Source organism: Oncorhynchus keta, chromosome 22 (genome assembly GCF_023373465.1).
Source record: "Oncorhynchus keta strain PuntledgeMale-10-30-2019 chromosome 22, Oket_V2, whole genome shotgun sequence".
Lineage (NCBI taxonomy): Eukaryota > Metazoa > Chordata > Actinopteri > Salmoniformes > Salmonidae > Oncorhynchus > Oncorhynchus keta.
This window is the reverse complement of record NC_068442.1, coordinates 29,261,302-29,286,638: the sequence shown is the minus strand read 5'-3', so window position 1 is coordinate 29,286,638 and position 25,337 is coordinate 29,261,302. Positions and strand designations below refer to the sequence as shown.

Here is a 25,337-nt window from a genome sequence, read left to right as displayed (position 1 = left end):
TAGGAACAGTATGGTGTCACCGCTATAGGAACAGTATAGTGTCACCGCTATAGGAACAGTATGGTGTCACCGCTATAGGAACAGTATGGTGTCACCGCTATAGGAACAGTATGGTGTCACCGCTATAGGAACAGTATGGTGTCACCGCTACAAGAACAGTATAGTGTCACTTCTACAGGAACATTATGGTGTCATTGCTATAGGAAAAGTATGGTGTCATCGTTACAGAAACAGTATGGTGTCATCGCTATAGGAGCAGTATGGTGTCATCACTATAGGAACAGTATGGTGTCATCACTACAGAAACAGTATGGTGTCATCACTATAGGAACAGTATGGTGTCATCGTTACAGAAACAGTATGGTGTCACCGCTATAGGAACAGTATGGTGTCACCGCTATAGGAACAGTATGGTGTCATCGCTACAGGAACAGTATGGTGTCATCATTACAGAAACAGTATGGTGTCATCACTACAGGAACAGTATGGTGTCATCCATATAGGAACAGTATGGTGTCACCGCTATAGGAACAGTATGGTGTCATCACTATAGGAACAGTATGGTGTCATCGCTATAGGAACAGTATGGTGTCATCACTATAGGAACAGTATGGTGTCATCGCTACAGGAACAGTATGGTGTCATCGCTATAGGAACAGTATGGTGTCAACGCTACAAGAACAGTATGGTGTCACCGCTATAGGAACAGTATGGTGTCATCGCTACAAGAACAGTATGGTGTCACCGCTATAGGAACAGTATGGTGTCATCATTACAGAAACAGTATGGTGTCATCGCTATAGGAACAGTATGGTGTCATCGCTATAGGAACACTATGGTGTCATCGCTACAGGAACAGTATGGTGTCATCGCTATAGGAACAGTATGGTGTCATCGCTACAAGAACAGTATGGTGTCACCGCTATGGGAACAGTATGGTCTCATCGCTACAAGAACGGTATGGTGTCACCGCTATAGGAACAGTATGGTGTCATCGCTATAGGAACAGTATGGTGTCACCGCTATAGGAACAGTATGGTGTCATCGTTACAGAAACAGTATGGTGTCATCGCAATAGGAACAGTATGGTGTCATCTCTATAGGAACAGTATGGTGTCATTGCTACAGGAACAGTATGGTGTCATCATTATAGAAACAGTATGGTGTCATTGCTACAGGAACAGTATGGTGTCATCGCTACAAGAACAGTATGGTGTCATCGCTATAGGAACACTATGGTGTCATCGCTATAGGAACAATATGGTGTCATCGCTTTAGGAACAGTATGGTGTCATCGCTACAAGAACAGTATGGTGTCATCGCTATAGGAACAGTATGGTGTCATCACTATAGGAACAGTATGGTGTCATCGTTACAGAAACAGTATGGTGTCTCCGCTATTGGAACAGTTTGGTGTCATCGCTATAGGAACAGTATGGTGTCATCACTATAGGAACAGTATGGTGTCATCGCTACAGGAACAGTATGGTGTCATCGCTATAGGAACAGTATGGTGTCAACGCTACAAGAACAGTATGGTGTCATCCCTATAGGAACAGTATGGTGTCATTGCTACAAGAACAGTATGGTGTCTCCTCTATTGGAACAGTTTGGTGTCATCGCTATAGGAACAGTATGGTGTCATCGCTACAAGAACAGTATGGTGTCGTCGCTACAGGAACAGTATGGTGTCATCGCTATAGGAACAGTATGGTGTCATCGCTACAAGAACAGTATGGTGTCACCGCTATAGGAACAGTATGGTGTCATCATTACAGAAACTGTATGGTGTCACGGCTATAGGAACAGTATGGTGTCATCGCTACAAGAACAGTATGGTCTCACCGCTATAGGAACAGTATGGTGTCACCGCTATTACGAACAGTATGGTGTCATCGCTACAAGAACAGTATGGTGTCATTGCTATAGGAACAGTATGGTGTCATCGCTATAGGAACAGTATGGTGTCACCGCTATAGGAACAGTATGGTGTCATCATTACAGAAACAGTATGGTGTCATCGCTATAGGAACAGTATGGTGTCATCGCTACAGGAACAGTATGGTGTCATTGCTATAGGAACAGTATGGTGTCATCGCTATAGGAACAGTATGGTGTCACCGCTATAGGAACAGTATGGTGTCATCGTTACAGAAACAGTATGGTGTCATCGCTATAGGAACAGTATGGTGTCATCGCTATAGGAACAGTATGGTGTCGTCGCTACAGGAACAGTATGGTGTCACCGCTATAGGAACAGTATGGTGTTATCGCTATAGGAACTGTATGGTGTCGTCGCTACAGGAACAGTATGGTGTCATCGCTATAGGAACAGTATGGTGTCAACACAATAGGAACAGTATGGTGTCATCTCTATAGGAACAGTATGGTGTCATCGCTACAGGAACAGTATGGTGTCATCATTATAGAAACAGTATGGTGTCATCGCTACAAGAACAGTATGGTGTCATCGCTATAGGAACACTATGGTGTCAGTCATCGCTATAGGAACAGTATGGTGTCATCGCTTTAGGAACAGTATGGTGTCATCGCTACAAGAACAGTATGGTGTCATCGCTATAGGAACAGTATGGTGTCATCACTATAGGAACAGTATGGTGTCATTGCTATAGGAACATTATGGTGTCATCGCTATAGGAACACTATGGTGTCATCACCACAGGAACAGTATGGTGTCATCGCTATAGGAACAATATGGTGTCACCGCAATAGGAACAGTATGGTGTCATCGCTACAGGAACAGTATGGTGTCACCGCTATAGGAACAGTATGGTGTCATCATTACAGAAACAGTATGGTGTCATCGCTATAGGAACAGTATGGTGTCTCCGCTATTGGAACAGTTTGGTGTCATCGCTATAGGAACAGTATGGTGTCATCGCTACAAGAACAGTATGGTGTCGTCGCTACAGGAACAGTATGGTGTCATCGCTATAGGAACAGTATGGTGTCATCGCTACAAGAACAGTGTGGTGTCACCGCTATAGGAACAGTATGGTGTCATCATTACAGAAACTGTATGGTGTCACGGCTATAGGAACAGTATGGTGTCATCGCTACAAGAACAGTATGGTCTCACCGCTATAGGAACAGTATGGTGTCACCGCTATTACGAACAGTATGGTGTCATCGCTATAGGAACAGTATGGTGTCACCGCTATAGGAACAGTATGGTGTCATCATTACAGAAACAGTATGGTGTCATCGCTATAGGAACAGTATGGTGTCATCGCTACAGGAACAGTATGGTGTCATTTGCTATAGGAACAGTATGGTGTCACCGCTATAGGAACAGTATGGTGTCATCGCTATAGGAACAGTATGGTGTCATCGCTATAGGAGCAGTATGGTGTCGTCGCTACAGGAACAGTATGGTGTCACCGCTATAGGAACAGTATGGTGTTATCGCTATAGGAACAGTATGGTGTCGTCGCTACAGGAACAGCATGGTGTCATCGCTATAGGAACAGTATGGTGTCAACGCTACAAGAACAGTATGGTGTCACCGCTATAGGAACAGTATGGTGTCATCGCTACAAGAACAGTATGGTGTCACCGCTATAGGAACAGTATGGTGTCATCATTACAGAAACAGTATGGTGTCATCGCTATAGGAACAGTATGGTGTCATCGCTATAGGAACACTATGGTGTCATCGCTACAGGAACAGTATGGTGTCATCGCTATAGGAACAGTATGGTGTCATCGCTATAGGAATAGTATGGTGTCATCGCTACAAGAACAGTATGGTGTCGTCGCTACAGGAACAGTATGGTGTCATCGCTATAGGAACAGTATGGTGTCATCGCTATAGGAACAGTGTGGTGTCATCGCTATAGGAACAGTATGGTGTCATCGCTATAGGAACAGTATGGTGTCATCGCTACAGGAACAGTATGGGGTCATCATTACAGAAACAGTATGGTGTCATCGCTATAGGAACAGTATGGTGTCATCGCTAAAAGAACAGTATGGTGTCATTGCTATAGGAACAGTATGGTGTCATCGCTATAGGAACAGTATGGTGTCATCGCTATAGGAACACTATGGTGTCATCGCTATAGGAACAGTATGGTGTCATCGCTATAGGAACAGTATGGTGTCATCGCTATAGGAACAGTATGGTGTCACCGCTATAGGAACAATATGGTGTCATCGCTATAGGAACACTATGGTGTCATCGCTACAGGAACAGTATGGTGTCATTGCTATAGGAACAGTATGGTGTCACCGCTATAGGAACAGTATGGTGTCATCGCTATAAGAACAGTATGGTGTCATTGCTATAGGAACAGTATGGTGTCATCGCTATAGGAACACTATGGTGTCATCGCTATAGAAAAAGTATGATGTAAGGCAACGACAGGAAAACAGTTTTAATGTTTGAAGTGGAGGTACGTGCTAGCGTGCGTGTGTGTGTGTTCGTGTGCAAAGCCACAGGCTGGAACAGGTGATGGCATTGGTGAGCAGCTGTCAGGCTGTTTGTGTGATTTAATTTGCTCTCTTCCTTCCATGACGCCTGTTGGTTTTCATCATCCTCTCTGGGTGAAGGCGATGGTGTTGGGTGCTGTGCTCCCCTGCCTCCCTGCCTCTCTGGGGGTTGGGGGTTTTGGTAGAAACACAATCTGAGCCTGGTACACAGCCTCTGCTGGCTCCCTGGGGGGCACCCTTATTGTGAAAACACAGTTGCCAGAGGACAGTGTAGCTGTGGAGAGAGGCCTGCTTTAAATAGGTCCCCCTGTTTACTGGTAGAAGGAGAGGGCTCCCCAGAGAGATAGAGGCAATGCGGCCGCATCCAGCTGCACCTGCTCAGTGACCTTTTGTTAGTACCGATACTGTATGCACCTGACAGTGGACGTGAAGCCTATTGGCCAGTTCAGGAGGTTTACAGATCCATACATTGTACAAATGAAATTTTCTCGCTGTAAACCCAGTAAATCTTCCACAGCGATTAGAGGTTGCTTTTTAAAGTGCACAAGGTGTTACGTGTTTTCCTTTACGGTGAGAGTCACTTGCCTTGTGCACACTGAATGTCCCTAACAAAAACATGTTGTTTTCACTCAGGAAATAGTCCTGACATTCTTTTTGAAAGAATTTACCAGGCAGAGTGAATACAATGGTATGCACCTCAAACTTAATTCAGAATATCCCATAATATCTATCTGCTGTTGCCATCTATCCGCTGTAGCCTTCCTGACTCATGCTCACAGTAAAGTGGTGCATTCCTTCTGAATCTCCTCTCAAACATACTCCAGCTAGAGCTATTTGCAGCCAATCCATGTTATACTTCACTTGGCTGCCTCTGGTTTCGTTTGAAGGTGTGTGTGTATAAGTGTGTGTGCTGTAGAGAGTTGAAAGGCAGCCTTGTACTCTAGTTGTTTTTTATAAAAACACTGGACTGGTGGAACTTGGAGCTCGTATTTTTCCAGCTCCCAGGCTGCAGGCTGGGCAGGGATGGCAGTGTGGTGGCGTTCCGGGCCATGTTTGGCTGACCCAGAGCCAGGTGTCCTGCAGATTTACGCCTCTCTCAGCGCGATCGTGTCCCAAACAGGCCTCCGTCTTGGCTCACAGCAATGCTCCAACATCTAGTTCTGACTCAGGAAGGGGTTCTGTGCTAAAACTGCTAGGCCCATACAGTTTCTCGCTCGCTCTGGGTCACTGAGGACTCCATTAAAGTGACTGTGTATTCCCCTTCCGTTTGCCTGTGTTCTCCCTCTGTGTATTACTGTACTTCCGTTGTGTGCCCACTGTACTGTGTGAGTAATAGGATACTGCCTCCAGAGGTCAGGGCAGAGCAGAAGGCTGGGGCTGGATCGAGCCAGGGGGATCGTAACAAGTTTCACTTTAAATGTCAAAATTCAAAAGGCACTGTTGGTTTTGGTGCTGAGCAGGTTGAGTGGAGGGGAGGGAGCATCTATGAAAAATTCCCAATCATTTGACTGATATTTTAGTTTCGTTTTTTCCAAAGTAGTGAGAATAGATTGCTTTACGTGCCCACTAATTCACATTACATTACATTTAAGTCATTTAGCAGACGCTCTTATCCAGAGCGACTTACAAATTGTAACTTGAGGATGGTGATAGCTGGACTCTGATTGTGGAGTGAAAGAGATGGGGAGAGAAAATGAAGAAGACCGAAAGACACTCTTGGTCATTGCCGTTGCCTTTGTCTTGTGGTGTCTCCCCCGTCGCATGCCTGGCGGTGTCCATTAAGCCCACATCGCTCAGCACCTAATTATTTCCCAGATCTCATGTTGGAGCTTTGCACCGTTAAAACAGGGGGACAAAAAACATATCAACCTAACGAGCGATAATTAGCGGGTCCCAGCAAGGCGGGGCCTCTCCTCGGCAACACCACTGTTCTGTGGATTCTGTTAATTCACTTGTCTTCATCTAATTACCCCACACAAACATGTCTGTTAGAGGGAAGGAGAGAGAGAGATGGGCATTATCTGTAAGCATTAGACACCATCCTCCCTCTCATAAACACACACACACACACACACCGATTTTTTTCGCAAGTGTGTATTTGTGGATGTGTGTGTTTGGGTGCACGTTTTGTGAGTATCTTAATGTGTTTATAATATTACAATAATTTTGTGGGTGCTTATAATTGTCCTCTTTCACACGTAGTGTGGAGTCACAGCCTGCGTCTGCCATTATCAACGGCTACCCTGGAACAAGTGCCGTGCTCAAGGGCACATTGGCAGATTTTTCACAAAGAGTCAGCTCTGGGATTCGAACTAGAAACCATTTGGTTACTGGCCCAACACTCTACCTGCCGTGTGTGTGTGTGTGTGTTTATCTGACTGTGCTTGTGAGTGTGTGATAGTACGTGTTTTTGTGCGAGAGTGTACGTTTGTGTCTGTTTTGGTCGGCCTCTTGGCGTGGGGACAGTCTGTGACTCAGAGATAATGGCACTCTGCAGAGTGGGGGACCGGAGCTCCAGCTGGCACAGGGAGACGTGACGTGTGCTGCTGGGACTGTTGCTGCCCGCCACACAGATCCTGCCAGTGTCCCTAGCGCTCCCCCAACGCCCCCCCACACACACACCTCTGGGAGCCCCAGGCCCTCATTAAGTGTTCCTACTCTGGACGGGAGACTGGGGAGGGGTTGCAGCTAGGAGAGGACTATAAATTAGTGATAAAACTAACATATGCAAACAAAAGTAGAGAGCGAGGAATAGAGTGAGGAATTGAGAGAGAGTATTGAAGAAGGTAATGGGGTCAGCTGAAACTGTCTTCATGAGACCACCAATGAGTTATCAGGTAGGTGTTTTTGTTGTTTTGAACCATGTTTGGTTCCAGGTAGAACCCTTTTGGGTTCCATGAAGAACCCTCTCTGGAAAGGGTTTCTACATGGAACCCAAAAAGGTTCTACCTTGAACCAAAAGGGTTCTACATGGAACCAGAAATGGTTCTTCAAAGAGCTATGCTATGGGGATAACTGAAGAACCCTTTTAGGTTCTAGATAGCACCTTTTTTTCTAAGAGTGTTATTGACCTCACACATGCATGCAATTTTTGTTTGCTACATGAAATCTAGGAACACTGCTGTTTGTTAGTGGCAGATGAAAACTGAACCTTAGCAGTGCTGTCGTTGCATAAAATATTGACAGAACGCTGTGCATATTTAGCTCTCCAACCTATCAGACAGGTAGGAAGAAAGTAGGCTTTTTGGGTGAGAAATATGGGCTCTAAGCATATACCTGGGGGCATAAAGAGGCCTTGTTCTTCTGAATGGCCCTTTAGAAATCATTAATTCCCTTGGACACCACTTCCAACGTAAGCCCTCATTTCATTTCGGTTTCCTCCCCTCAAATTGAATTATGTTTGAAAACACTCTCAAACGACTCTGCAGAGCCTTATTAGTAATGACCTCAGCACACATTACGGCACATCTAGCTCTTTGTGTGTACGTGTGTGGCTGTAAGCATGTGCATGCTGACTGTGGTTGGGTGATTTTGTAGTGTATTTTTTGTCTTTGCCTCTGAGGGCAGTGTTGCTGTATGGATGATAACGTTAGACTATAGCTGCTCTGTATATTCATGGTGCCAAAGTTTGTCTTTACGTCTGTGTCTGTAGTGTAGCTATAAACATCTTGCCATCCATTGTGACCAGTGGTGTGGTCGAAACTTGGTAGAGAAACCAGCTCTCTTTGTTTTCGTCAACTGGTATGTCACCTCTTCTGAAAACGAATCTCCTCCAATCAGGACCATTATCCTGCAGCGACATACACACACACATATGTACATGTACACACACACCACCACATTCCCCCACCTGCTCCCCCCAGCCTCCCTCTCGTCTTCTCTCCTCTCTCCAGATAAATAGTGTGCTCTGTGTTTATCAGGGCCACTGCTTGAGCTGCAGTGGGTACAGCTGGGGCGCGCGCCACAGCCGTATCAATCTTCCCCAGTAGCAGGCACATCCAGGGAGGCCTAATGACGGAGGCAGCAGCACTGTGTAGCAGGCCTCTAAATGAAGTGTGCGCTGGACCCCCTCCTGAGACCCCCTCCTCCCTCAGAGATTGGAAACACTTACTGGAGGGGAGGGGGGATGCTGCAGAGCGGGGGTGACGGGGGGCTGGGGAGGGCGTGCTGGATGGCATGGGGCGCCCCCCTACACCAAACACCCTCCCAACCGTGCCAGGCACTCTCATCCTCTCCTCTTCCTCCTGCCGAGCCCCATCCATCTCCCTGAGCCCTGTGGAGTAGAGGGAAGGAGAAGGGGCAGAGCAAGGTCCCGTCTGGCTCCTCCCTCGTTGTCATGGTAGCAGGTTGTGCTGGCATGTACTGGAGTTGACAGTAGCCATACCTCTGGCATGAGGGCACCTGGGGGAATGAGGGTTTGTGTGTGTGTGTTTGTGTTTTTATTGTTTGATTGTGAATTAATTTGCGTGTGTTTGACTGCTAATATGAAATATTGTTTATTTAAGGTGCATGTCAATGAACATGCGGGTATGTCTATGTCTAGATGTGTAGTCTGTGTGTAAGGCGCCTGTGTCTTTGTAATAGCAGTGTAGACTGTGTCCGTGTAGCATCAGTTAGGGGCTACTCTCCTCCCTGTCCAGACGGTGCTTTCACCACTGGACAGATGGCCGTAACCCTCCCTCCCCCTCCTCTCCCCCTAAACGCCCATCTATCCCTCCATCCACCCTCCACACCTCTCCCCGAGAGGAAGAGTGTGGAATTGGAACACCTCCACCGCCAGTATCTATCTATTTGATCCAGACCAGACCCCCACATCTCTCTCTCTCCCCAACACCACCTACCTAACACCTAGGCTGTGCTGTGGGGCTTCAGTGTGGGGCTGCAGTTGGCTGGGGCCAGGCCTAACCCACCCGTGGGTCAGAGCCCATTACCAGAAGCAGAGTGGCAGGCAGAGTGCTGGGCAGTGGGCACTGCCAAATTAGAGCTGATCAGAGCTGTGGAGCGCAGGAATGGCCTCCTCCTACTCTCCTCTGATTGCACAAGTCCACCATGATTAGAGAGGATGTGGAGCCTTAGGGAGCCAGCCAGCAAAACCACACTCACTCCCTCTTTCCCTTTACCTCCCTCTTCTTCTGTACTCACGTTCCCTTCTTTCTTTCTCTCAATCCCTCTCTCGCTCTCTTTACCCCCCTCCCTCTCCCCATACCCTTCTCCCTCCCTCCCTCCCTCCTCAGTCTTCAGTGCAGTCCTTTTGGAACAGACCGTTTAATGTGATAATATGGTGTGAAAATGGAGCCACAATGGTGGAGGAAGGACTGCGGAGCAGATTTTACCACTGGTCCTCCTCAGTCCTCACTGTGTGCCATGAGTGGCAAGTGTGGGCACATAGGCTGTCATGAGCCTTGTCCCTCCAGAGTCCTAAGTCCTCGTACCTCCTTCAGATGCCACCTCACATATACCCTCTATTAGAAGGTGCACACACAGATAATGTGAGCGAAGACATCTTTAGTATGAGATGAACCTGAAATAATGTTTGTCCGGGTCAATTCCTGGTACAAATTGACTCAATCAAAAACTAATCTATTACCTCAGATTGTTCTGCAGTAGATCAGTAGTTCCAGCTGTCTGTGTTCCATGTTGATACTCAGTGTCTCTCTCTCTGCGTTGTTGTCCTAGATGTCCCTGCTGTAGCAGACCGAGAGGCGGAGAGGAAGGAGCGGCATGCAGCCCTGGAGGACGGCGACCATAGTGTCACCAGTCATGACGATCGCATTGGGGACGATGACCTGGACGATGAGTCCATCTTCACCTGCGATAACTGCCAGCAGGACTTTGAGTGTCTGGCCGAGCTGACTGACCACCGCACCAACCACTGCCCTGCAGGTAAGACATTATACACACATTGAAATAAATCCACCACCCTGCAGGTAAGACATTATACACACATTGAAATAAATCCACCACCCTGCAGGTAAGACATTATACACACATTGAAATAAATCCACCACCATGCAGGTAAGACATTATACACACATTGAAATAAATCTTCCACCCTGCAGGTAAGACATTATATAAACCTAGAAATAAATCTTCCACCCTGCAGGTAAGACATTATATAAACCTAGAAATAAATCCACCACCCTGCAGGTAAGACATTATATAAACATAGAAATAAATCCACCACCCTGCAGGTAAGACATTATATAAACATAGAAATAAATCCATCAACCTGCAGGTAAGAGATCCACAGGGTGGGGTACATCTATAAACACAGGGTGGGTTATATCTATAAACACAGGGTGGGTTACATCTATAAATACAGGGTGGGTTACAACTATAAACACAGGGTGGGTTACAACTATAAACACAGGGTGGGTTACAACTATAAACACAGGGTGGGTTACAACTATAAACACAGGGTGGGTTACATATATAAACACAGGGTGGGTTACATCTATAAACACAGGGTGGGTTACACCTACAAACACAGGGTGGGTTATATCTATAAACACAGGGTGGGTTACATCTATAAACACAGGGTGGGTTACATCTATAAACACAGGGTGGGTTACACCTACAAACACAGGGTGGGTTACAACTATAAACACAGGGTGGGTTACATCTATAAACACAGGGTGGGTTACACCTACAAACACAGGGTGGGTTACACCTACAAACACAGGGTGGGTTACATCTATAAACACAGGGTGGGCTACATCTACAAACACAGGGTGAGCTACATCTACAAACACAGGGTGAGCTACATCTACAAACACAGGGTGAGCTACATCTACAAACACAGGATGGGTTACACCTACAAACACAGGGTGGGTTACACCAACAAACACATGGTGGGTTACACCTACAAACACAGGGTGGGTTACACCTACAAACACAGGATGGGTGACACCTACAAACACAGGGTGGGTTACACCTACAAACACAGGGTGGGTTACACCTACAAACTCAGAGTGGGTTACACCTACAAACACAGGGTGGGCTACACCTACAAACACAGGATGGGTTACACCTACAAACACAGGGTGGGCTACACCTACAAACACAGGGTGGGTTACACCTACGAACACAGAGTGGGTTACACCTTCAAACACAGGGTGGGCTACACCTACAAACACAGGATGGGTTACACCTACAAACACAGGGTGGGTTACACCTACAAACACAGGGTGGGCTACACCTACAAACACAGAGTGGGTTACACCTACAAACACAGAGTGGGTTACACCTTCAAACACAGGGTGGGCTACACCTACAAACACAGGATGGGTTACACCTACAAACACAGAGTGGGTTACACCTACAAACACAGGGTGGGTTACACCTACAAACACAGGATGGGCTACACCTACAAACACAGGATGGGCTACACCTACAAACACAGGATGGGTTACACCTACAAACACAGGGTGGGCTACACCTACAAACACAGGGTGGGTTACACCTACAAACACAGAGTGGGTTACTCCTTCAAACACAGGGTGGGCTACACCTACAAACACAGGATGGGTTACACCTACAAACACAGGGTGGGTTACACCTACAAACACAAGGTGGGTTACACCTACAAACACAGGATGGGCTACACCTACAAACACAGGGTGGGTTACACCTACAAACACAGAGTGGGTTACACCTACAAACACAGGGTGGGTTACACCTACAAACAAAGGATGGGTTAGACCTACAAACACAGGGTGGGCTACACCTACAAACTCAGAGTGGGTTACACCTACAAACACAGGGTGGGTTACACCTACAAACACAGGATGGGTTAGACCTACAAACACAGGGTGGGCTACAGCAACAAACACAGGGTGGGTTACACCTACAAACACAGGGTGGGTTACACCTTCAAACACAGTGGGTTACACCAGGGTGGGTTACAAACACAGGGTACAAACACAGGGTGGGCTACACCTACAAACACAGGATGGATTACACCTACAAACACAGGGTGGGCTACACCTACAAACACAGGGTGGGTTACACCTACAAACACAGAGTGGGTTACACCTTCAAACACAGGGTGGGCTACACCTACAAACACAGGATGGGTTACACCTACAAACACAGGGTGGGTTACACCTACAAACTCAGGGTGGGTTACACCTACAAACACAGGATGGGCTACACCTACAAACACAGGATGGGTTACACCTACAAACACAGGGTGGGTTACACCTACAAACACAGGGTGGGTTACACCTACAAACACAGAGTGGGTTACACCTACAAACACAGGGTGGGTTACACCTACAAACACAGGGTGGGTTACACCTAAAAACACAGGGTGGGTTACACCTACAAACACAGGATGGGCTACACCTACAAATACAGGGTGGGTTACACCTACAAACACAGAGTGGGTTACACCTACAAACACAGGGTGGTGCGCTACACCAGAGTACAAACACAGGGTGGGCCACACCTACAAACACAGGGTGGGCTACACCTACAAACACAGGGTGGGCTACACCTACAAACACAGGGTGGGTTACACCTACAAACACAGGGTGGGTTACACCTACAAACACAGGATGGGCTACACCTACAAACACAGGATGGGTTACACCTACAAACACAGGATGGGCTACACCTACAAACACAGGATGGGTTACACCTACAAACACAGGATGGGTTACACCTACAAACACAGGGTGGGTTACACCTACAAACACAGCGTGGGTTACACCTACAAACACAGGGTGGGTTACACCTACAAACACAGGGTGGGTTACACCTAAAAACACAGGGTGGGTTACACCTACAAACACAGGATGGGCTACACCTACAAATACAGGGTGGTTTACACCTACAAACACAGAGTGGGTTACACCTACAAACACAGGGTGCGCTACACCTACAAACACAGGGTGGGCTACACCTACAAACACAGGGTGGGCTACACCTACAAACACAGGGTGGGTTACACCTACAAACACAAGGTGGGTTACACCTACAAACACAGGATGGGCTACACCTACAAACACAGGGTGGGTTACACCTACAAACACAGAGTGGGTTACACCTACAAACACAGGGTGGGTTACACCTACAAACACAGGATGGGTTAGACCTACAAACACAGGGTGGGCTACACCTACAAACTCAGAGTGGGTTACACCTACAAACACAGGGTGGGTTACACCTACAAACACAGGATGGGTTAGACCTACAAACACAGGGTGGGCTACAGCAACAAACACAGGGTGGGTTACACCTACAAACACAGGGTGGGTTACACCTACAAACACAGGGTGGGCTACACCTACAAACACAGAGTGGGTTACACCTACAAACACAGGGTGCGCTACACCTACAAACACAGGGTGGGCTACACCTACAAACACAGGGTGGGCTACACCTACAAACACAGGGTGGGTTACACCTACAAACACAGGGTGGGTTACACCTACAAACACAGGATGGGCTACACCTACAAACACAGGATGGGTTACACCTACAAACACAGGATGGGCTACACCTACAAACACAGGATGGGTTACACCTACAAACACAGGATGGGTTACACCTACAAACACAGGGTGGGTTACACCTACAAACACAGCGTGGGTTACACCTACAAACACAGGGTGGGTTACACCTACAAACACAGGGTGGGTTACACCTAAAAACACAGGGTGGGTTACACCTACAAACACAGGATGGGCTACACCTACAAATACAGGGTGGTTTACACCTACAAACACAGAGTGGGTTACACCTACAAACACAGGGTGGGCTACACCTACAAACACAGGGTGGGCTATACCTACAAACACAGGGTGGGCTACACCTACAAACACAGGGTGGGTTACACCTACAAACACAGGGTGGGTTACACCTACAAACACAGGGTGGGCTACACCTACAAACACAGGATGGGCTACACCTACAAACACAGGGTGGGCTACACCTACAAACACAGGGTGGGCTACACCTACAAACACAGGGTGGGCTACACCTACAAACACAGGATGTTTATGGGACATGGAGCTCAGGTCAATACAACTTTTCAAATCAAACTATCTAATACTTTGTGCAGTGTTTAAAACAGTAGAATACCAAATAACCCTTTTCCCATAGTCATTTTGGTATTTTATTAGGATCCCCATTAGCTGTTGCGAAAGCAGCCACTGCTCTTTCTGGGTCCCACAAAAAACATGAAACATGACTTAATATTGAACATTAATAGACAAGAACAGCTCAAGAACAGAATTACAGCCAATTTTAAAAATGCACAGTTATTATATTGTAGAATGGTGGGAAATACAGTGCCTTGCGAAAGTATTCGGCCCCCTTGAACTTTGCGACCTTTTGCCACATTTCAGGCTTCAAACATAAAGATATAAAACTGTATTTTTTTGTGAAGAATCAACAACAAGTGGGACACAATCATGAAGTGGAACGACATTTATTGGATATTTCAAAGTTTTTTTACAAATCAAAAACTGAAAAATTGGGCGTGCAAGATTATTCAGCCCCTTTACTTTCAGTGCAGCAAACTCTCTCCAGAAGTTCAGTGATGATCTCTGAATGATCCAATGTTGACCTAAATGACTAATGATGATAAATACAATCCACCTGTGTGTAATCAAGTCTCCGTATAAATGCATCTGCACTGTGATAGTCTCAGAGGTCCGTTAAAAGCGCAGAGAGCATCATGAAGAACAAGGAACACACCAGGCAGGTCCGAGATACTGTTGTGAAGAAGTTTAAAGCCGGATTTGGATACAAAAAGCTTTAAACATCCCAAGGAGCACTGTGCAAGCGATAATATTGAAATGGAAGGAGTATCAGACCACTGCAAATCTACCAAGACCTGGCTGTTCCTCTAAACTTTCAGCTCATACAAGGAGAAGACTGATCAGAGATGCAGCCAAGAGGCCCATGATCACTCTGGATGAACTGCAGAGATCTACAGCTGAGGTGGGAGACTCTGTCCATAGGACAACAATCAGTCGTATATTGCACACATCTGGCCTTTATGGAAGAGTGGCAAGAATAAAGCCATTTCTTAAAGATATCCATAAAAAGTGTTGTTTAAAGTTTGCCACAAGCCACCTGGGAGACACACCAAAAATGTGGAAGAAGGTGCTCTGGTCAGATGAAACCAAAATTAAACTTTTTGGCAACAATGCAAAATGTTATGTTTGGCGTAAAAGCAACACAGCTCATCACCCTGAACACACCATCCCCACTGTCAAACATGGTGGTGGCAGCATCATGGTTTGGGCCTGCTTTTCTTCAGCAGGGACATGGAAGATGGTTAAAATGGATGGGAAGATGGATGGAGCCAAATACAGGACCATTCTGGAAGAAAACCTGATGGAGTCTGCAAAAGACCTGAGACTGGGACGGAGATTTGTCTTCCAACAAGACAATGATCCAAAACATAAAGCAAAATCTACAATGGAATGGTTCAAAAATAAAAATATCCAGGTGTTAGAATGGCCAAGTCAAAGTCCAGACCTGAATCCAATCGAGAATCTGTGGAAAGAACTGAAAACTGCTGTTCACAAATGCTCTCCATCCAACCTCACTGAGCTCGAGCTGTTTTGCAAGGAGGAATGGGAAAAACGTTCAGTCTCTCGATGTGCAAAACCTGATAGAGACATACCCCAAGCGACTTACAGCTGTAATCGCAGCAAAAGGTGGCGCTACAAAGTATTAACTTAAGGGGGCTGAATAATCTTGCACGCCCAAAGTTTTTGATTTGTAAAAAAAGTTTGAAATATCCAATAAATGTCGTTCCACTTCATGATTGTGTCCCACTTGTTGTTGATTCTTCACAAAAAAATACAGTTTTATATCTTTATGTTTGAAGCCTGAAATGTGGCAAAAGGTCGCAAAGTTCAAGGGGGCCGAATACTTTCGCAAGGCACTGTATGTACAGTAAACACTAGGTGAACTCTCTAGCTATGGAAATTAGCTTTAAAACAGCAACGTTTTCTCTGTCTCATGGCAAAATGTGTAGAATAGTACGAGGTTAGCTATAAAACTACAATTTTGTTCTCTCTGCCCCATGGAACAATTTGTAGAATTGCTAGACGTTAGCAGTTTTCCAAAACAATACTGGCCTCATTAAACTGCAGGGGGGGGGGACTTAACTCGGTGAGGGCTGAGAAGGAGAAGTGACGAAGTTCCAAATGTGTATTCCGTACCAGTGACTGGCACAGGGAAAAGGGGATACCTAGTCAGTTCAACCTAAATGTACCTTCTGCATTTAACCCAGCCCCTCTGTAACGGCTGTTGGAAGGAGAGGACCAAGGTGCAGCGTGGTACGTGTCCATACTTTTATTTGAACTGAACACTGAAATAACAAAAATCACAACAAGAACGAACAAAACCGAAACAGTTCTGTCTGGTACAGACACAAAAACAGAAAACAACTACCCACAAAACACAGGTGGGGAAAGGCTACCTAAGTATGGTTCTCAATCAGAAACAATGATAGCGAGCTGCCTCTGATTGAGAACCACACCCGGCCAAACACACAGAAATAGAAAACATAGAACACAAAACATAGAATGCCCACCCCGACTCACACCCTGACCAAACCAAAATAGAGACATAAAAAGGATCTTTAAGGTCAGGGCGTGACACCCTCTGAATCAGAGCGGTGCGGGGGCTGCCTTAATTGACATCCAAATCGTTGGCGCTTGGGGGGGCAGTTGTTAGGGGTTAACTTCTTGCTCAAGGGTAGAACGGCAGATTTTTCCACCTTGCCGGCTCGGGGATTCATACCAGCAACATTTTGGTTCCTGGCCCAACGCTCTTAACCGCTAGGCTCGGTATGGCTGCCAAATGTGGCACAAAGAGCTAAATAACCTTTACAACAGTGTTGTACCCAGACGGATTATCCAAAGTAAGTTAGGTACATATACTATGATTTATTTTATTATATATTTATTATTATTTGATATATATTTGAATTGCAGTGGTGGCAATGATTTTGCCGTGGCGATGCACCCCAGCTAAATAAATGCAGCGGAAACCCCGCTCCCATCACAGGTAGCTAGACGCCTGCAGTTTTCACAATAAGAAGGTGTGTGTATGCATAAACATTACCGCGGTAGATGGAATACATCCAACCTGTGTCTGTGTCCTGAGATGACTGTCTGACTGGGTTGAGGTTGTTTTAGTATGTATATCCAGTCTTACCTTTTGAACCCGTCTCAGTTTCATTCCATTACACATTTCCAGTACTCTGAAGTCTGATACCAAACGACTGTGATACTACGCGACCATGTTTATATTGATTTCGCTTAAAGTCCAGCCACATGATTGGTTCTAAGTGGCTAAGGGCCGCCCCCACCTCTCTGGACTCCTACTGCAGTTGGCTGTAGTCATACGCCACTAACGCCAGTGTTGTTATTGTTCCTAAGGGACAGACTTGTTTAAGTCAGGGCACACACGCACACAATAGGCGTTATTAGGAGCAGTGTAATTAATGAAATGCTCAAAGGCGCCCTGCAGGGGCATCTGTTTCCTAGCAGATTAATCAAGGCCTGCTCCCTAACAAGTGCAAAAACGATCGACAGAGCCACTCAAGCTCCTAACACAACAGCCCTTAGCGTGTGCTTTTGTGTGTGTGTGTGTGTGTGTGTGTGTGTGTGTGTGTGTGTGTGTGTGTGTGTGTGTGTGTGTGTGTGTGTGTGTGTGTGTGTGTGTGTGTGTGTGTGTGTGTGTGTGTGTGTGTGTGTGTGTGTGTGTGTGTGTGGATGTGTCCACAAGAATAGCAAACAGACAAAAATTTGACCAACTTGGGACATTTTGTTGGTCCCAACAAAGTCAAATGCTATTTCTAGGAGATTTAGGGTTAAGGTTAGAATTAGGGTTAGAAATAGGTTTACGGTTAGGTTTTCAGGTTAGGGTTGGGTTCAGGGTTAGGGAAAATAGGATTTTGAATGGGACGGAATTCTGTGTCCCCACAAGGTTAGTTGTACGTGTGTGTGTTTGATGGGGGAGGGGGAGACAGGGAGGGGGCTAGGGGCTTTCAGACAGGGAGAGGGAGTATTGCCTGAACTGTAACACAGTGGAGAGGAGGGAAAGTGTATGACTATAAGTGACCCAGGGGTTGCCTGGACATTAGATACTGTGCATTTACATGGTGTCTACTCTAATGCTGATAGACAGAGGATGACCCAGAAGATGCGTCTCACACTGATGTTCCTCTTTGACGACTCCCTCCCTCTCCTCCCTCCATCCCTCTGCCTGTCAGATTGAAGGCTGGGAGATGTGATTTCAACTCAGTCGAGGGAGAACTACATGTTGCTGAGCTGAGAAAGAGTGGAGGAAAAGAAACAAATGAAATGAAATGATAAATCATACGGTCCCCAGGGAGTGAGTGGTGGAGATTGCAGAATAATCCCAGGCTTGGACTGGGGGGGATGGCATTTCCCCCCGGACTTCAGCTTTATTATTATTATTGAAAAGAACAGTAAATTAAAAAACATTCACTGACGAATCCTTTTAAGTTCACTGTGGCACCCCTGGGAACCTGCCTTGTGGGGGACTGTGGCGCAGGATGCTGCCTCCCTCTATCTGTTGGGGATGAACACAGGCCACCAGTGTGTGTGTGTGCGTGCTTGTGTGTCTGCCTGTGTGTGTCTGTGTGTGTGTGCTCCAACATGCTCACTTGATTAGGGAACAGCAGAATCGGAGGCCATCTTTGTATGAGTGGTAGTCAGAGCTGGGAGGCCATCTTTGTATGAGTGGTAGTCAGAGCTGGGAGGCCATCTTTGTATGAGTGGTAGTCAGAGCTGAGAGGCCATCTTTGTATGAGTGGTAGTCAGAGCTGGGAGGCCATCTTGGTATGAGTGGTAGTCAGAGCTGAGAGGCCATCTTGGTATGAGTGGTAGTCAGAGCTGGGAGGCCATCTTGGTATGAGTGGTAGTCAGAGCTGGGAGGCCATCTTGGTATGAGTGGTAGTCAGAGCTGGGAGGCCATCTTTGTATGAGTGGTAGTCAGAGCTGGGAGGCCATCTTGGTATGAGTGGTTGTCAGACTCATAACGTGGCTCCATTCATTTGATATTACTCTGATCACATGTGGGTCTGGGATGCCATATTGACTGCAAGGGGACTGACCACAGGCACAATGTGATGGAGTAATTCTATTCCACAGCTGAAATAAACCAGTGTGACTGGTGAATTTCACCTGGAATCCTGTAATATCCCCCTGTGTGCTGCGTATGGGTCCACACAGACCTGTCTGGGCATATCAGAAAGAGGCAGTAACTCTAGACTGTGTCTTTGTATCAGGGGGCTGTGCAGCTGTGTTGGTAGGGGCCTGGTGGGCCGGAGCTTTGTTTGGACAGCCTGTCGAGCCGAAGGCCTGCTCTGCTCCCTCCCCAGCCCGCCCTGCGCCTGCCTCTCACCCGCCCACCCGTCCACACCAGAACCCTGCGCCATGCGCCTCTCAACTCACCCAAGCCCCTTTTCAACACGTTGTTTTCCTGCCTGCCCCCCTCCACCCTCTAAGCCCTAATGGGGTAATGGTCTCCTTTGCTCTGGCCCCACTCTCTTGCTCTCGCTCTATAGCCAGGTATTTTTCTGCTAATAAAAGTCCCAACAGGCCACGTTAGATTTTGTTTTAGTTTTCACCCTTGAAACGTTTTTATGACCAATAGGCCACCCAGTGTACAGAAGCCCTGTGAGCAGCCAGACTGTGAGCTGCTCTGAGCAGACTGGCCGCCAAGCCACACCAGTCCAGTCCTGGGCTGGGCGTTTATAGAGTAAAACACACTGCAGTACCTCTTTCCTCCTGCTGCTGTTGATTGTTCTGGAGCGGCCATGTTTGTTTTAGCTCAGTGGAAGCAGAAGGACAGTGTTTATGTGTTTATGTGTTTATGTGTTAGAGAGGATGTCTTTATTTCCTTGCCACAAGACATAGGCCTATGCCATGTTTTTGGTGTTTAATGTTATCTGTAATTTGATTTTTTTTTGTTGTCTATTTCTAATTCTGTCTGACACGGTGTGTGTGTGTGTGTGTGTGTGTGTGTGTGTGTGTGTGTGTGTGTGTGTGTGTGTGTGTGTGTGTGTGTGTGTGTGTGTGTGTGTGTGTGTGTGTGTGTGAGTGTCAGAGAGACAGATAGTGTAGGAAGAGTCTGGGGAGAGTCAACAGGAGGAGAAATCTGGAGCACTGGCTCCCTGAGGAGCGGTTGAAAAACCTTGAGATCAAATGGAGAACATTCGGTGCTCCGCTCCGCTGCCCAGCGACCGGCCAAGGTTTGGCGTTGGCTGTGAGAACCCCTCACCTCCCTCTGCATCCCCTTTCTCCCCTGCGGCTCTGCACAGCTGACCCCGCCCCCTGCCCCTCAGCCCCCTGCCTCCCCACAGCCTGTCAGGCCTGGGCTGGAGCCGAGTGCCCGGGAGGGGGCGGTGGGGGTCAGGAGGGGCCCTGGGGTTAAGACACCATAGGCACCATCACAGAACCAGTGGACCAGTTTGAGCCAATGGGGCCATTCAGACTCCCCTCTCCCTCCGGCCAGTACCACCTCTCCTCCGCTCTCTTCTGAGGGGCCCCATGCAGCCATCCTCCGTTTAGTTAGGCTGGTTTATATATAGCAGACTTCCCCCTCCCATCTCCCATCACAAACACACTCCTCTCTTTAACCCATGTGGCATAGCAGCGGACAAGTGGGGGGTAGAGAGTTGGCACATTGACACACACACACACAGACGTGTCCAGGGTCATCTCTGGACTGCAGCTGAGCGTCATGCCTTGACCTGAATGCATCAGTTCACAACCTTTTCACACCTGACCTCCATCACATTTCCATCTGCGACTGAAAAGTCAATCCTGAGACAAACAGTAATGGACGTGTATCATACGTGTTCTACATAATGTAGGCTGTGTTTGAATGACTAAACCGGAGACTAAGGACGGTTGAAGGAAGCACAGTGTGAGGAATAGAGGGAGAGTGGGAGTGAATAGTAGAGGGAGAGAACAGGCGAGCGAGCGAGAGTTTCGAGGCAGGCAGTGACAGGGCTGCTGATGCTGAACAGCGGTGCTCTGTGGGTGGGTGAAAGAGCTGTCAGTCAGGAGAGGGGGTGTTGCCTCGGCCTGTCAGATACAAATAGAAGGTGAGCACTAATTAACCCACCTTCAGGAGACGGAGAGGAGCTGCTAGGAGCACAGACAAGGAGGGGGGAGCTTGTGTGTATATGGGTCTGTGTGTGTGAGAGGGGGGCTACAGACTCGACAGTGAGAAAAGCACTGCACTGCACACACTATCTTTCACCTCAGAAAGAGCGAGGGAGGAAGATGGAGAGGGGAAAGTGGGGAGTGGGAGAATGACACTTACTTTCAGCATCCTTCTAACAACACTGCAGTTGATGTGTAGTTTCCTCTCACACAGATACGCATTCAGTCTCATACATACAAATGCGTAACATGCATGCATTCTACAACATAAGACTAATGAAAGTGCTAGCGCAGGCTGTATTTGTTTGGTACAGGGTGTTGGGATATTTAAGTCGAGCTCTGGCCCTGTGTCTGCCTGGTACCACCACCAGGGCAGACCCTGGTAATGAGACAGACAGACTGGAATATGACACTCACTACGGCTCACTTTATCTCTCTCTCTCTCTCTCTATTTTACTCTACCTCTCTCTCTCTTCATTCTTAAGATCATATAAACATTTCCCCCCGTCTCTCTCTATTTTACTCTACCTCTTTCTATCTCTCTGGGTGCAGCTGTGCCCTCTCCTCAGTACGAGGGTATAGTGTTGGAGCCCCCAGCCTGCCAGGGAATCTTTATTGAAAGAGAGGAGGGTTAGGAGAATGAAGACGCTAGAGTGTTTTTTTGAGGCGGGGGCCCCTGGGTGATTGGGCATCCCTAGGGTGCCCCCCCCACCCCACCCCCCCCCACCCCAGGTTTCCCAAGCCATGAATACATTTCCGTCCTCCCCCACCCCCTAGCAGCCCCCAGCAGCCCCGATCTCCTGCCTGTCGTCACGGCGGCAGCTGAATCCTGTGAGGCCAGGGCTCTTATTAAAGCCACAGATCACTTTCCTCCACTGAGAGGTAGGGAGATAAAGGGAAGGCGAGAGAGAGCGAAAGAAAAGGATAGAAAGAGAGGGAGGGAGAGTGAGAGAAGTGAGGGAGAGAGAGAAGAGCGAGTGGGAGGGAGGAGGGAAAGATACAGAAGGAGAGGTTGAAACAGAGAGAGAATAGTAAGAGGAGGCTGGGATGAGAGTCCTGCAACCTGAGCCAGAATCGCCATACGGCTCCTTTCTGTCTATACTGTGCATGTTCATGTGTCCGCGTGCATATGTGTGTACACACAAGTGTTTGTACTGTATGTGTGGGGTTTTTATGTGAGTGGTTTTGTCTATCTATTGAGTGAACACTATTTTGAGTGTGTTGGACAGAGTAAATGCGTTGGACTGTGGGTATCTTACTGGTGTTAGCTGGGTTTGGCTGCTTTCTCTTATCTCTCTCCCCCTGTCTCCTTCTCCCTCCCTCGCACGCTCCTTCCCTCCCTCTCTCTGCTCGGAGCCCGAGGGTGGCCTGAAGATTCCTCCACTAAGCCCTTGGCACAGATACAAATGCAGTCACAGCTGGTTGTAAACTCAGGTTTTCCAGGGAGAGCAAGAGATCTGCCTCCATAAGAGAGGGGAATTGGGGGAATGGAAGGGGGCACAGCATGCAGGGGGAGGGAGAGTAGGCGAGAGGGAGAAGGGGGTGAGACGAAGGAGGGATGTTGTGAAGCACACTGGAAGTCATTTTTCATCACAGGGTTCATTTTTCAGTTCTCACTCCCTCTATTCCTCCCTCTCTTTCTCTCTTCCTTGTTCCCCTCTCGCGTTCTCCCTTAGTTTTTTTCTATTCCTCTATCGTATCGTTCTGTCCCTCTCTCGTTCTTCTTCCCTTTCTCTTTCTCTCTCACCCCAGCCTACTTTCCTCTCCCTGTTATAAAATATGGATGGTACCAGTTTTGGGCGCTGAGAGCTTTTCTGGCAGAGTGCGGTGCTCTGTCTCTGAAGAGACCCGCCTTGTGCACCTAAACACTTCACTGAGCAATCTGTCAACATGTCAGCAACACATGTTTTGTAAAAAAAATAATATATATATATTTTAAAAAGCTTCCAGAGGGAGTAATGGCTCCCACCAGGACTCCGAAAATGCTTTGAATTCAGCAGATCTCTATTGAGGGGGGAACTCCCCTGGAGTGCCTTTTTTACAATGCCTGCATTTCAGAAATTTGAGCCAAAGACCCCTGGGGGTGTCCTTTCATAATGCCTGAAATTGTAGGGTTATATTGTGTGTAGTTCCCCATGGGTCCTTTTATTAATACCTGAATTCTGAGGGACTGGAAATTACACAGGGGTTCAGTGGGGGCCGGCGCTCGCACCAGGAAGGGAGAAAAACTGCGTGGGGACGTTTTCTCTTCCCTTTCCTTCTCTTCTCCTCTCTTAATTTTTTTGTACTCCATGCAAGAGTAAAAAATAAGAGTTTGCCAAAGGACACAAAAATTGTGTGTGTGTGTGTGTTGGCGCTAACCTCCTTGTATTCAGCTTGTTTGCTCTCCCTCTCTTTTCTCCTTCCCTCTCCTTGTGTGCCGTCGTGTTCAGCTTGCAGTCTGAAGAGCAGAGAGTAAATATTTGTGTTGTCTGTGTGTGCCCAGAAAAGCCTAAATCCGGTGAAATATCCACCGTTTTTTTTCTTCAGGGTGTGTGTGTGGGGGGGTGTAGCGTGTTTCCCTATATTCATTTTGTTTTCCTGTACTACAGGGTTTTAGTGTATATTTATTTAATATTTACTCATGCAGCTTATGAAAATGTACACGTACAAGACATAGTAAATTACAATGTGTTTGAAGCCAATATATTGTTGTGTTTCAATTCAGTGTAGTTTACTCTTTATTTGACACGCTGGTTCAATGTTCAGACTATGGGACTAGATGATTGGGTTTGTTGTCAGTAATTTACTGTAGGCTGTCATAGCAACAGGTATTCACAATAGCTGAGGATTTCAGGAAGAGAATGGACCTATTATTTATTTGTCATTGTTCACAGCAGTGTATATGTATGTTTGGAGGCCCAATGTGTAAATATAGTTTGGGTCAGGTGTTTTTGTCCCCTAGTTGTTTAGATAGTAGTGTGTGTCTGGTTGGTGGTGATTAGTGTGGTTGAGGTGTTTGTGGGAGAGTTGACCCCTGTGGGCCGTGCTAACCCTTCGACCTAGAGGGGGGCAGAACGGAGCCGTCACCAGGCCCCTCACAGGGAGCAAGGATAATGAGACACAGACTGTTTCCTTGGAATCTAGTACCCCTGTCGAGACGCCCCCCCACCCCCTGTCTCATACACCCTGTTGAGTCTGCCCCAAAGCTGCCCCTCTCACCCCCCTCTCCCAAGCACCCCGTTGAGTAAGTCCCAAAACTGCCCCTCTCTTTCCTACTCCCCCCCGCTCCTATGCACCTTATAGAGTCTGTCCCAAAACATGCCCCCTCCCACCTCCCCTCATCTCTCCCTCCTCTCACCCTGTTGAGTCTGCCCTAGAACCTGGCCCCCTCATCACTCTCTCCCTCTCTTATCCGTCCTGTAGTCTGCTCCAAACATGTCCTTCTCTTCTCACTTCCTGCCTAACCCCTTTCCTAACACCACTAGCTTGTCTGATCTCTCTTGTCTGAGCATTACACCTGGGCCCAGTCTAGTCCCCATGGACTGTAGGCCTGAGATGGATCCTGCCTCCTGCCTTTGCGTCACTGTTCCTCCCCTGTTGGAATTGACATAGCAAGTTTCTGTGCAAATTTTCTTTACCGAGGATCTCAAATTATAATGACTACTCCTGGCTAGCGGATGACTACTCCTGGCTAGCGTTTCCATCCCAGATGCAAGCACCAATTAGCTTGAA

At 47.3% G+C, this 25,337-nt stretch overlaps 1 protein-coding gene across 1 annotated transcript in view; it reads left to right on the top strand.

Annotated features, from left to right (window-relative positions):
- The window catches only part of LOC118371466 (zinc finger protein 423-like), a 154,353-nt gene that overhangs the window by 27,478 nt on the left and 101,538 nt on the right, over positions 1–25,337 (top strand). The window contains exon 3 of the mRNA XM_052475796.1: positions 10,129–10,335. Within this exon, the coding sequence (XP_052331756.1) occupies positions 10,129–10,335 (207 nt within the window). The remainder of the gene's footprint in view (positions 1–10,128; positions 10,336–25,337) is intronic.